The 12,571-nt window shown below is 46.5% G+C and overlaps 1 protein-coding gene across 1 annotated transcript; it reads left to right on the top strand.

The window, feature by feature from the left end:
* Nucleotides 1-227: 227 nt before the first annotated feature.
* slc25a6 (solute carrier family 25 member 6) lies at nucleotides 228-2,568 on the top strand (the record flags this gene model as incomplete). Its single annotated transcript, XM_083638459.1, has 4 exons — nucleotides 228-338; nucleotides 1,115-1,601; nucleotides 1,818-1,958; nucleotides 2,411-2,568. 4 exons carry the CDS (start codon nucleotides 228-230, stop codon nucleotides 2,566-2,568), a joined length of 897 nt encoding a protein of 298 aa, XP_083494585.1.
* Between the last annotated feature and the right edge of the window lie 10,003 nt (nucleotides 2,569-12,571).

Here is a 12,571-nt window from a genome sequence, read left to right as displayed (position 1 = left end):
CTGCTAACGCCGGTGGATGCAAGCTCCCTTGGATGGATGCTCATGATGCTCCCACCGCCGTTTCCTGTAGTATCCTCTCGCGATATTCTACAAGGACTTCTTGTTCTCCCATTTTGTGAATTGGATGCTGAACTTGTGATACCCAAACGCCCGAAACTCATCCAGTGAATTCCTGCTGCTTCAGCTTCTCCAAACCGACATCCAGACAGACACCAGCAGCAGCAGTCATGGCAGACGCGGCTGTCTCATTCGCAAAGGACTTTCTGGCAGGAGGAGTTGCGGCGGCTATCTCTAAAACTGCAGTGGCACCGATTGAGCGAGTGAAGCTGCTTCTCCAGGTAAATTACCTATCACGGGGTTGCTTTGGCATGCTAATATAAAGCACGGTGAAAATGTATTCCACGTGTGATTGTCACATTTATTCCACCACTACTGCAAGTGACAGTCATGCAAAAAGTAGCCTGGCGTCTTTCTGTTTCTTTTCTTTTTTGCCGTTAACGTTATCCTTTGGAGGCCATATTTAAGACCTCTGCCCCATTGCAGCTGCGTCCTGAAGCGACGAAGCGCCCAGCTGCGCCACTGCCTGCACTAGAGAGGAGACCAACTAGCCTACTCATCATGTTGTAACAACCTGCATGGTGTTGACAGCACTGGCTCACAACGACTCAGTCATTCGCTTACGTTATCTCGATCGCATTAGAATATGACACCTGCCCCAAATCATGTCATCATGTGTTACACATAGGCGACCCGAGATGTGCTATATTATAAGTATAGGCGCTTATACAATGTATAAGCGGTAGCGCTATACCACCACATCCGCTCCCCAGTGCAGTAGCAACTGCAGTGTCGTGATCTACTGTAGCCTTATGCCGATGTGGTTTATTATCATAAGGCTAGTGCTTTAGCGAAGTATTGTTTTTGATAAGCTGTCTGTTTGTCGACTTAGTTGCCACATGTGTAGCATCTTGGCCTAGTTTTCACATTGGAGAACCAGATTTCAGCTAAACCTTTGCTACTCTTATTTTTGTAAAACTGGTCTATGAATAAATCTATCTGTGGTACCTGAAATGCACCTCTCTCTCTCTCTCTCTCTCTTCCCTTTCCCCATCAGGTCCAGCATGCCAGCCAACAGATCACTGCTGACATGCAGTACAAGGGCATTATTGACTGCATTGTGCGCATCCCCAAAGAGCAAGGCTTCATCTCCTTTTGGCGTGGAAATATGGCCAACGTCATCCGCTACTTCCCCACCCAGGCCCTCAACTTTGCTTTCAAGGACAAGTACAAGCAGGTCTTCTTAGGAGGAGTGGACAAGCACACCCAGTTCTGGCGCTACTTCGCCGGCAACCTGGCTTCTGGTGGTGCTGCCGGAGCCACCTCCCTCTGCTTTGTCTACCCACTGGATTTCGCCCGGACCCGCTTGGCGGCCGACGTGGGCAAAGCGGGAGCCACCAGGGAGTTCTCGGGGCTTGCAGACTGCCTGAAGAAGATTTCCAGGTCAGACGGAATCCGAGGCCTGTACCAGGGCTTTGGGGTCTCTGTGCAGGGGATCATCATCTACAGGGCTGCCTACTTTGGCGTCTATGATACAGCTAAAGGTAGAAAACCAATCTCTGACTTAGAAACACAAGCAGACCTCCATGCATCATGACCATAACAAAATGATGGCTCTTCTCATTGTGTTTTTACATATGCATAACTAAACTCGTGTCACAGGTTGAGCTTTTGTATGTGATTAGTGTATGTGAAGCTTTTTGGTACCCGTGATAGACTGGTTTTGTATTCCACCCATGCTGGGGTCGTTTGGTGTGTAGGTATGCTTCCTGATCCCAAAAACACTCACATCTTTGTCAGCTGGATGATCGCCCAATCGGTGACGGCCGTGGCTGGAGTAGTGTCCTACCCCTTCGACACTGTGAGGCGTCGCATGATGATGCAGTCCGGACGCAAAGAAGGTAAGATTATTCAAAAGAAACTTGTGATAACTTGCCTAAGCCCAGGTTCACACCAGGCGCTATTCAGAAGCAGCGCTTAACAGAAGCTCAGTGCCACGCTAAACCGTTCACACCAGAAGCACTCTCTTTTCCTCACCACCTCGATCGCGCTGCCCTCCCCCCGCTCACAACTTGCATTGACTTCATGCCTGGCAGCTGGGGTGCAGCGCGCTGCACGCATGAAAAATAGAACAGAAGCTGAAACTATCGCTGCAGCGTAGCTTCAGCGTGGCTTCAGCATGGCCTGGTGTGCAGCTGGTGTGAATGGTCTCGCCTGTTAACAAGGACGCCGAAATGAAACCACCATAGTGCTGCGTAGCTTCAGCGTGGCTTCGGCGTATGAAGCCCAAGCGTGTCTGTTGTATAATTTTTAAGTAGGTTTTACACATTGACATTTTTGTGTGTCTCCCCAGCGGATATCATGTACTCTTCCACGATGGACTGTTGGAGGAAGATCGCCCGCAACGAGGGAGGCAAGGCCTTCTTCAAGGGGGCCCTGTCAAACGTGCTGCGAGGCATGGGCGGAGCCTTTGTCCTGGTCTTGTATGACGAGTTCAAGAAATATGTCTAAGTTGAACCGCGCCCTCCCGCCCCAACAAACTGGCAGGAACTTTGACTTAGTAGTATAGGTGTTAACACTGCTGTTATTTAAGCTTTTCCTTGTCCTCTCAAAGCAGTTCTGCCTGGCGTTTATCACAGGATAGCGATCCAGTGATTAAAACAGACAAATCCATCAAACCATCAGCTGTTCAAACAGTGTATATCAGCCATTCCCAACCTGTGGCCCGGGGCCCATTGGTGGGCGTGAAGGTATTGCAAGTGGGCCACCAAATAATTTGCAACACATTACAATCTTAAATAATCATAATAATAATAATAATTACTATTATTATTATGTATTAGAATGCATTTCTCCATTGTTGAATGATACCATTATTTAATTTTTAATCAATTATTTGTTAATTAGCCTATTGCAGACGGCCTGACTTTTAGTTTCTGATTTCTGTGTGGTGCTGATGGACAGCTCCTTTTATCATTACAAAAGAGCTCAGATCATTTGGCCTCCGTGCTGTTCAGGGTCAGATGTGGGTCAGATGTGGGCCGTGAACATTTTTGAGATTTTCAAGTGGGCCATGAGTCAGAAAATGTTGGGAACCGCTCGTGTATATTATTGTTCCATTTGGTTTGTTCCACCATGATCAAATATGATAGCTTTTTTTTGCACAGAATGATCAAAATCTAACTTATTTTCTTCTCTCCTTAAGCTGCTATACCAAGTGAAGTTGTGAGGAAAGTAGTTTCCTTGTCACTGTATTGCTCTTCGCTTCTTAAGTGAAATGTGATATTCCAGGAATGTACCCTAAAATATTTATTTTGCAGTTCAAAGAGTTAAACAGCTATTTGCTTTCTTGCTGTGTCAGAGAAACCTCCTCAAGATGGCATCACACAATTGCTTGCCTCTCAGATAATTTGGAGAGGCATGCAGAATTTACTATATTTTGTTACACTTGACTATCCAATGCTTGCCAATGACAGCTAGATGGGTGTGCTATGTAATCATTTGACAGTAAAATGGTTGGGGGTTATCAGAATTAAGGTTTATGTTGCCAAGTTTGCGACTGAAGTTGTGCTAAATCCATATGGTTGGGTTACATGGTCTCTTAATACATGGAAGTGTATGACAGCAGCCCTTAATTCCTTACAGATACACCTCTTGTCAGTCAGCTTTGAGGCCGTGGGTAACAGCCAGGCAGCTGATGGGGATCTGGGAATATCGCTGGCCAGAATAAATAGCTCTTATTCCTTGTGACACTGAAAGTGTATCTGGATTACTCTTCATTTTGGATCCCTCTCATAAGTATTTTCCTAGAAGGGTAATAAGGGTGGTCATATTATTCATGGCTATTTTCTTGTCAGTCTGGGCTCCAGCTCTTTGTGACATCTAGCTGATTTCCATTACGCAGACATTAGTTCTTACAATGGGGAGAGACAGAGGGAGGGTGGGTTGAAGTTCAAATATGGCACTGTGTGTGTGTATAGCATAAGGTTTGTTGTAATGTGAGCACACATAGTGAATGCATCGAGAGGCCATATCTTTGCAATAGTTTGGTCCTACATTGACTGAAAAGTGTGAATGCCTGTATTGATTCAATAAAACTCAATACCTCATACACACATGGCATTGCTGATCAGTTATTTTAAAATGGACCAAGGTGACACCAAGTGGTTGCATTGATTACGGTATAGGGGCATTGCAGGCTAATGGAGTACAGACGAGCATCAAAAATGAAATAGCAGAATTAGTGTGTCTTTAAAACACGATGAAGCATTTTCATCAAAGGATTTGCATATCCATTCTCCTCTACTGTCCCAGCTGCACTCGCTCACCCTTGAACGCCGTGGGTTCTGTGTACAAGCATCAATAGCAAAGACTCTGCGAGGCTCTGTAATGAAAACCATTCAAGTCAATCAACTTTACCAGAGACCAAAGGCCAATGTCATTTGGGAAAATTGCTGAAAGTCCAAAGTAATCTTCTGTAATGTGATCTTGCCTATTGAACACTGGCTGTACTGTACGTGTCGGATAAGAGCTCAGTCATTTTCTTCAAATGCGGTCTTGACAAGCAGCATGGCTGTCCACCTGCAAGTAATCATCATTCTCCTGTTAAGTGCTTTGATATTAAAATGACTGATTTAAGACCATTTGCTGTTCGTAGATAGCAAGAGATTTGAAACCACTTCCATATGTTGATAGCAAGGATAAGCTGAGTTTGAAGTGAATGGACTATGCTCTCTGTTTACTGTTATATAAACAGCCAGTAAAAACACATCCTCATACTTGAGTCATGACTTAAGTTTTTCAGTTTTGAAGCGGGTAAGCAGACTATCAGCAGGAATGCTGTACCTAGTTCAGTATGATGATTGATTTATGATGCATGTTTTAGAGGATTTGTGTGTGTGCCTTTTGTGTAAAATCCCGTCAATGAAAATTCATGCACCTTATATTGTAACCACTTGGGGGCACTATTGGCTAAAGAAAACCATTACACACAATCATTTCAGCAAGTTTATTGTTGTGGGGTCGTTGACACTTTAATTAAGCTAGTACCAGATGATATATGACATTTTTGCAAATATCCATGTCAAACCATTAAGTGATTTTAGTTGGAAAATAAATATAATCACTGTTAAGACTGAAAGCTTTTGTGTGACTTTAGAAAAGACACACAGAATCCAAATGGTTGCATACAGAATAACAAACAGATTCTATAAACAGTTAGTTTCTGAATTGCCTCTCACAACTGAACCCTCGGCTGGGTGTCTGTTTCAAAGAACATGCTTGTTTATCAAAGTCCTCGACTGTCAACAAACAGAATAAACCCGACGATGGCTGGCTCCTCAACCCACATCTGATTTCAGCAAATGTGCAATTGTTCAAAGTGAGTTGTGCTTCATTGATTTGTTTCAAGGCAGAGGAAAAATAACCTCGGGGCTTCTAGAAATAACAAGTCCTTCACTGCCGTTTGTAGCTTTTCTGTCTTTTTGGCCTGACAATAGCAGTAGAACATGGAGGGAATCATTGACTTGTTCATTGTTATGTAGCCTACCAGAGCTCTAAATTAGTCAGCCATTGTACTCTAATATTATTGTAATGGTGCAGAGATTTTAAAAAACAATGTTTGTTTTTTCTTGTTTGTGTTTTTTATGACTTCTTTTTGGGGCCTCCTCTCAGACTATTTGAACTTAGTGACTGTAAAAATCATATTGGAAACAATGTGTGGATTGCATTATCCATATTGTCGCTCATGACTTCAAAGACTTTCTTTTGCTTTTTACCATTCCCTGAGGATAATGTGAACATCAGCGGAGAAATTCAGCTCGGGATTGGAACCCCACTGGCCCCACTAAATGCCAACAACAATCTCATTAACATATGGAAAGATTTGTTGCAGTCAAAAACCAGAGACTGTCTCCTTCTCCCTGTCTCCATGTGATGTGCGGGGTGTCACTCAGAGATAGAGTAGGGGAGGGGACTTTCTGCCTGTTTCTGTCTCCATGTGATGTGCGGGGTGTCACTCAGAGATAGAGTAGGGGAGGGGACTTTCTGCCTGTTTCTGTCTCCATGTGATGTGTGAAGTGTCACTCAGAGATACAGTAGGGGAGGGGACTTTCTGCCTGTTTCTGTCTCCATGTGATGTGTGAAGTGTCACTCAGAGATACAGTAGGGGAGGGGACTTTCTGCCTGTTTCTGTCTCCATGTGAGGTGTCACCAGAGATACAGTAGGGGAGGGGACTTTCTGCCTGTTTCTGTCTCCATGTGATGTGCGGGGTGTCACCCAGAGATACAGTAGGGGAGGGGACTTTAGTTTCTGGCTGTTTCTGTCTCCATGTGATGTGCGGGGTGTCACTCAGAGATACAGTAGGGGAGGGGACTTTAGTTTCCGGCTGTTTCTGTCTCCATGTGATGTGCGGGGTGTCACTCAGAGATACAGTAGGGGAGGGGACTTTCTGCCTGTTTCTGTCTCCATGTGATGTGTGAGGTATCACCCAGAGATAGAGTAGGGGAGGGGACTTTCTGCCTGTTTCTGTCTCCATGTGATGTGTGAAGTGTCACCCAGAGATACAGTAGGGGAGGGGACTTTCTGCCTGTTTCTGTCTCCATGTGATGTGTGAGGTATCACCCAGAGATACAGTAGGGGAGGGGACTTTCTGCCTGTTTCTGTCTCCATGTGATGTGCGGGGTGTCACTCAGAGATACAGTAGGGGAGGGGACTTTCTACCTGTTTCTGTCTCCATGTGATGTGCGGGGTGTCACCCAGAGATACAGTAGGGGAGGGGACTTTCTGCCTGTTTCTGTCTCCATGTGATGTGTGGGGTGTCACCCAGAAATACAGTAGGGGAGGGGACTTTCTGCCTGTTTCTGTCTCCATGTGATGTGCGGGGTGTCACTCAGAGATACAGTAGGGGAGGGGACTTTCTGCCTGTTTCTGTCTCCATGTGATGTGCGAGGTGTCACTCAGAGATACAGTAGGGGAGGGGACTTTCTACCTGTTTCTGTCTCCATGTGATGTGCGGGGTGTCACTCAGAGATACAGTAGGGGAGGGGACTTTCTGCCTGTTTCTGTCTCCATGTGATGTGTGGGGTGTCACTCAGAGATACAGTAGGGGAGGGGACTTTCTGCCTGTTTCTGTCTCCATGTGATGTGTGGGGTGTCACCCAGAGATACAGTAGGGGAGGGGACTTTCTGCCTGTTTCTGTCTCCATGTGATGTGTGAGGTGTCACTCAGAGATACAGTAGGGGAGGGGACTTTCCGGCTGTTTCTGTGCTGAAATGGTTGGTGACAGGCCTTTCATCCAACCCACTGAGGGCCCTTTATTGTTATTTTGGGATCTCTCACGGGTGCAATCTGAGAGAGCAGCAGACAGACTGGGTCTCATCTCTGCACAAGCACACACACACGCACGCACGTGCACACACACACACACACACACACACGCACGCACGCACGCACGCACGCACACACACACACACACACACGCACGCACGCACGCACGCACGCACGCACACACACACACACGCACGCGCGCGCACGCGCGCACACACACACACACACACACACATACTGTACACAGAAATACATGTGCGTCACATACTAACAGACACCTGCACATTCAAGAAATTCAATGACGTGCTCTCTGTCATGTCAATCACACTGGCAGGGGCATGCTTTCAGGTTTTGTGGCCTAGACAAAGGCAAGCATTGGGCCCCCTGGATCCCCCCGAATCCCAGCTCTCTTGCCTTTTATTGAATCCTTTCAACTTGAGTAACTTTACTTGTTTTAATTTTTTAAGTTGTCTCTCAGCTACTGATGCAGTGGCAGGGAAAGTTAGCTTAAAGTCAAGTGGCAAAATCTCACTAGCCCATTCCTTACTGATTAGGGGGGTGACCAAGACTCAGCAGTAAAATAATTTATTGTAACCAAAAAGTGGTATAAATTGATTAAACATATTTTTTACATTAGTCCTATTCCTGTCTTTTGTAAGGTCGTCTGGTTGTGGGGCCCAAGGCAGTCGCCTACCTTTGCCTAATGGCAAGACCGCCCCTGCACACTGGCTGCCACTGCCACTGGCACGCGGGTGCGTGTGCGTGTGCGTGTGCGCGAGTGTGTGTGTGTGTGTGTGCGCGCCCAAGCAAATTGTGAGAATAACACAGTTCTTAGTCATTATGACTACAGTAGAACATTTCAAAGCAAAGGGATAACTATTGTTCCACGTGTATATTAGTTGAGACTCCGCCAGTGTGCTGGATGGGTGGGAGGCTTGATGTCATCTTTATCCTTTGTAATGGCGTAATAGAAGTCTCAGCATTAGATATTTGAGTGAAGTTTAGACCGCTTGGACCTGAGCTATTTTCTTTTGTGGTCAAACCAGCTCTTTGGCTATGAGAGTAACATGTGGTTAAGTTTGTGGTCATTGTGTGGAATATGTCATCACACCAGCATGCCTGGAGCCTCAACCTTATCAAAAAGAATAGGCAGTTAAAAAAAATTGCATTCTCAAACTATCTTACTGTAGTCTCTCAAGACAGACGCGTTGTCTCCCGCAATTTACAAATGCTCTTGCCTACCCGTCTGTATTTCAGCAGCTCTCAAAGTTGGTCAAAAAACAATGCAGGATATCCCGTCAAAATAAGGCAGGACATCAGCTCATTTCCAATCTAGTACTAGTCTATTCCTAGCTAGCTAGCTGCTGAGCAGAAATGGACATTGGACAAGATATTTTTGATTTTCAGAATACATTTTCGTGACATGTGTCGTGATTGGTCGAATATCATCAAACTTGCTTCTGGTCTGAATAAACTTAAAGGGCAACTTCCTCTATGTTCATGGGCTGAAGTACAGACTGTCTCGGGAGCATTAAAAGATGGAAGAGATAGACTGGCTTGAGAGACTATTCTTACTGCGGGTGTGCTGCAACGTTCTCCGTTTGAAATCTACACTGCATGAATGAAATATTTGATTTCACTTTCAAACGGCAACAATGATCATAACCTGTGTCATCATAAGATGCAAAACAAATGTTTAGCCTTTCAATGGTTTGTGTCCCGATAAGCTATTTATGGGGTTGACAAAGTTGTCTTCATGTCTGTTTTGTTGTCTGTTATCACGAGTTGAAGGTGCTGCTGCAGTGGCCTCTGACACAGATCACAGACGGCTGCTGTTAAAAACAAGTGAGAAGATATATTCCTCTCACTGTGAGATGATGACCCTCGCTCTTAACCCCCTCCAGCAGCAGTTCATTCCTCCAAACAATAACAATCAATTCACTGCACATCTGACAGAGCCAAAGAACAACTTATAAATGATATGCATCTCCTGCTGCTCCCATGGCAACCGCCTTGACTTTATTGTTGCGATTCTTTGATCCCACCAAGCTTTGATTCATTTCTCTTTCACCCTTTTAGCTAAACATATCATGTGAATTTGGAGCTTTGTTCCTGACAGGCCCCGTCTTACCTCGCTCTCTCCACAGGCTCCTGACGCCTCCCAGAGGAGCAGCGGAGGAGGAGAGGAATTCCACTGGATTCAAAGACTTCTCCGGGTTTCATTGACTCCCCTGTCTGCCTCGCCTTCCCTCACCTCCTCATGTTGACCTGTTCCCCGTGATCCCCTGCCAACCATCATCCCAACCCTGAAGGACTGTGGCTGTATGTGCACACACATATGCACACACACACACACACACACACACACACCTACACACACACACACACACACACACACACACACACACACACACACACACACACACACACACACACCTACACACACACACACACACACACACACACACACACACACACACACACACACACACACACACACACACACACACACCACTGGCCCCCGCCCACGCCATATGTGGGCGGGGGCCGGGTCGGGGGGCATCGGTGCTCTTCATCACTGGTCGAGGGCTGCCGGTTGGTTTAGAACAGCTTAGGTAGGCGATAGATTAGCTACAGCCTAAGGCTGACCTGTTAGTGTTCAGGCTAAAATCAGCCTAGAGCAGGGTAGGATAGGCCAGATTAGGCTGTAGATTAGCTAGATACTATGTCCCAGTTAGCTCTGGTTAATGCTTAGAGTAGTCAGTTGTCTGATCTTCTCCCCCCCCCCTCTCTTTCCCCCTTTCCCCGCTTCTTCCCTTCTTCCCCCTTCTTGTTCTCCTCTCTTTCCATGCTCTTTCCTCCCCCACATCCCACCGCCCCCCCCTCCCTTCTCCTGCTCTCTCCTCATTCTCCCCCCCCTCTGCTCCTTCTCCTCTTCTCCCCTATTTTCCTGAATCCCTGCCACTTCCTGCTCTCCCTTCTCTCACATTCCCCCTGCTCTCCTTCCCCTGCACCCTCCCACCTCTCCTTCTCTGCCTCTCTGTCCTCCCCCCTCTCTCACATTCCCCCTGCTCTCCTTCCCCTGCACCCTCCCACCTCTCCCTCTCTGTTCTCTCCTCCTCCACATTTCCCATTTTCTCCCCACCCTCGCCCTAATCCGGGCCCGTATCCTACTCCCTCCCTCCACCCTAGACCCTACCTCTACTCTACCTCCCCTGTACCCTCCCATCTCTCCTTCTCTGTTCTCTCCTCCTCTCTGTCCTCTCCCCTCTCTCACATTCCCACTGCTCTCCTTCCCCTGCGCCCTCCCACCTCTCCTTCTCTGTTCTCTCCTCCTCTCTGCCCTCTCCTCCCTCTCACATTCCCCCTGCTCTCCCTCCCCTGCACCCTCTCCTTCTCTGTTCTCTCCTCCTCCACATTTCCCATTTCTCCCCACCCTCGCCCTAATCCGGGCCCGTATCCTACTCCCTCCCCTCCCCCAACCCTAGACCCTACCCCTACCCTGGCTCTCCCTCCCCTGCACCCTCATCTCTCCTCCCCTGTTCTCTCCTCCTCCACATTTCCTATTTCCCCCCCACCTCCCCCCTCTCCTCCCTCCCTCCCTCCACCCTAGACCCTACCTCTACTCTACCTCCCCTGTACCCTTCCACCTCTCCTTCTCTGTTTCTCTCCTCCTCTCTGTCCTCTCCCCTCTCTCACATTCCCACTGCTCTCCTTCCCCTGCGCCCTCCCACCTCTCCACATTTCCTATTTTCTCCCCACCTCCCCCCTCTCCTCCCTCTCCCTCCCTCCTCCACTCTCCTGCTTTCTTCAAATGTTCAAATGTTATCTTTATTCTGTATATTCTTGTTACTGTGTGTTAGCTAGAATCAGCTAGACATACTTTCTGTGAAGCCCTCTGAGACATGCTTGTGAATTAGGGCTATATAAATAAACTTGACTTGACTTGACTTGGTATGGATCGCTCCAGGCATTTATTCGAGACAAGTTCCTCAAATCACAATGATGTCTTCTGCATACAGTAGGCATTTTATTTAAATGAAAGAGGACAAGGAACCTTGGCTTGATTCATTGGACCCAGTTGATTACCTCTGCCAAGGAGGTTATGTATTCAGGGGCCATTTGTTTGTTTGTCTGTTTGTTTGTTTGTTTGTCTGTTTGTTTGTCTGTTTCTCAGCAGGATTACAATAAAACTACTGGTCCGATTTTCATGAAACTTTGTGGAAGGGTGTAGCATGGGCGAAAGAAGAAGCCATGATATTTTGGAGCTGATTGAAACTTGCACATTTTCATATCATAGAAGAGTGGAGTATTGGCCTTGGCAGAGGTCTGCTTTCACCGAGTGCCCAGTTAGAGCATAATTGTTGATGCAGAGACACAGTAACCTGACTCCACCAGATGGGGCGGTATTGAGTTCGGTTATGAAAAAATGTGAAGCAACCTACATCCATCTGTCAGCATCAGGTTAGAGACACAGAGTTGCCTGTTGGTTTTACAAACTGCAGACTTGAGCATATCCTTTTGGATTCCGTTGAGAAATGCATGGAAAATCAAAGGAGTGGGACACTGTTTCAAAAGGACTTCCACCAAATGAACGTGTAATGGAAAATGCAAAATGTGTGTATTCTCAAAGCCATCTGGAATCAATCCTGACAATATCCTCAACATGACCTGTTTCTTGACTCAGTAGGCTATACCTTCAGCTTGCCTCCCAGACATAGATGCTTGAGGCCGCTCATTATTCCAGTCACGCCTCTCCACCAGCTATCCAGAGTCTGACTCTTTCACCTGGAGATCCCCTTCCTACAGAGAGATCATCTATCGGCCCAGTAGTCTCAGCATTCGCCTTATCATGTGGATGCTCTTTTTCTGTTATGTATCAGATAAACGTGTCTATTTGATTGTGAAGTTTGTTGTTTTTGCAGTGCACCTTGATTCACACACATCTTATTTAAGATCTTGCTGTCAGAAAGGTTAGGGTGCAAAAGGAGCAAGGAAGCTTTTGGTACAAAGAAACTGGACACAATTCAGTCTGGATAGACCGATTATGACTTCATATGGCCAATGTCTTTCAGGGGTATATTTGATGGGGCTTTAAACTGAATGAGATTCTATGAGAAACACAAGGTGATTTGATTTTAAATTACGCTAAAGATATGCAGCGAGGAAGGAGCACAGATCTGATG

This window comes from Poromitra crassiceps (assembly GCF_964638095.1).
Source record: "Poromitra crassiceps genome assembly, chromosome: 6".
Taxonomy (NCBI): domain Eukaryota; kingdom Metazoa; phylum Chordata; class Actinopteri; order Beryciformes; family Melamphaidae; genus Poromitra; species Poromitra crassiceps.
The sequence above is the reverse complement of the archived record's forward strand: the minus strand, read 5'-3'. Positions and strand labels throughout refer to the sequence as shown.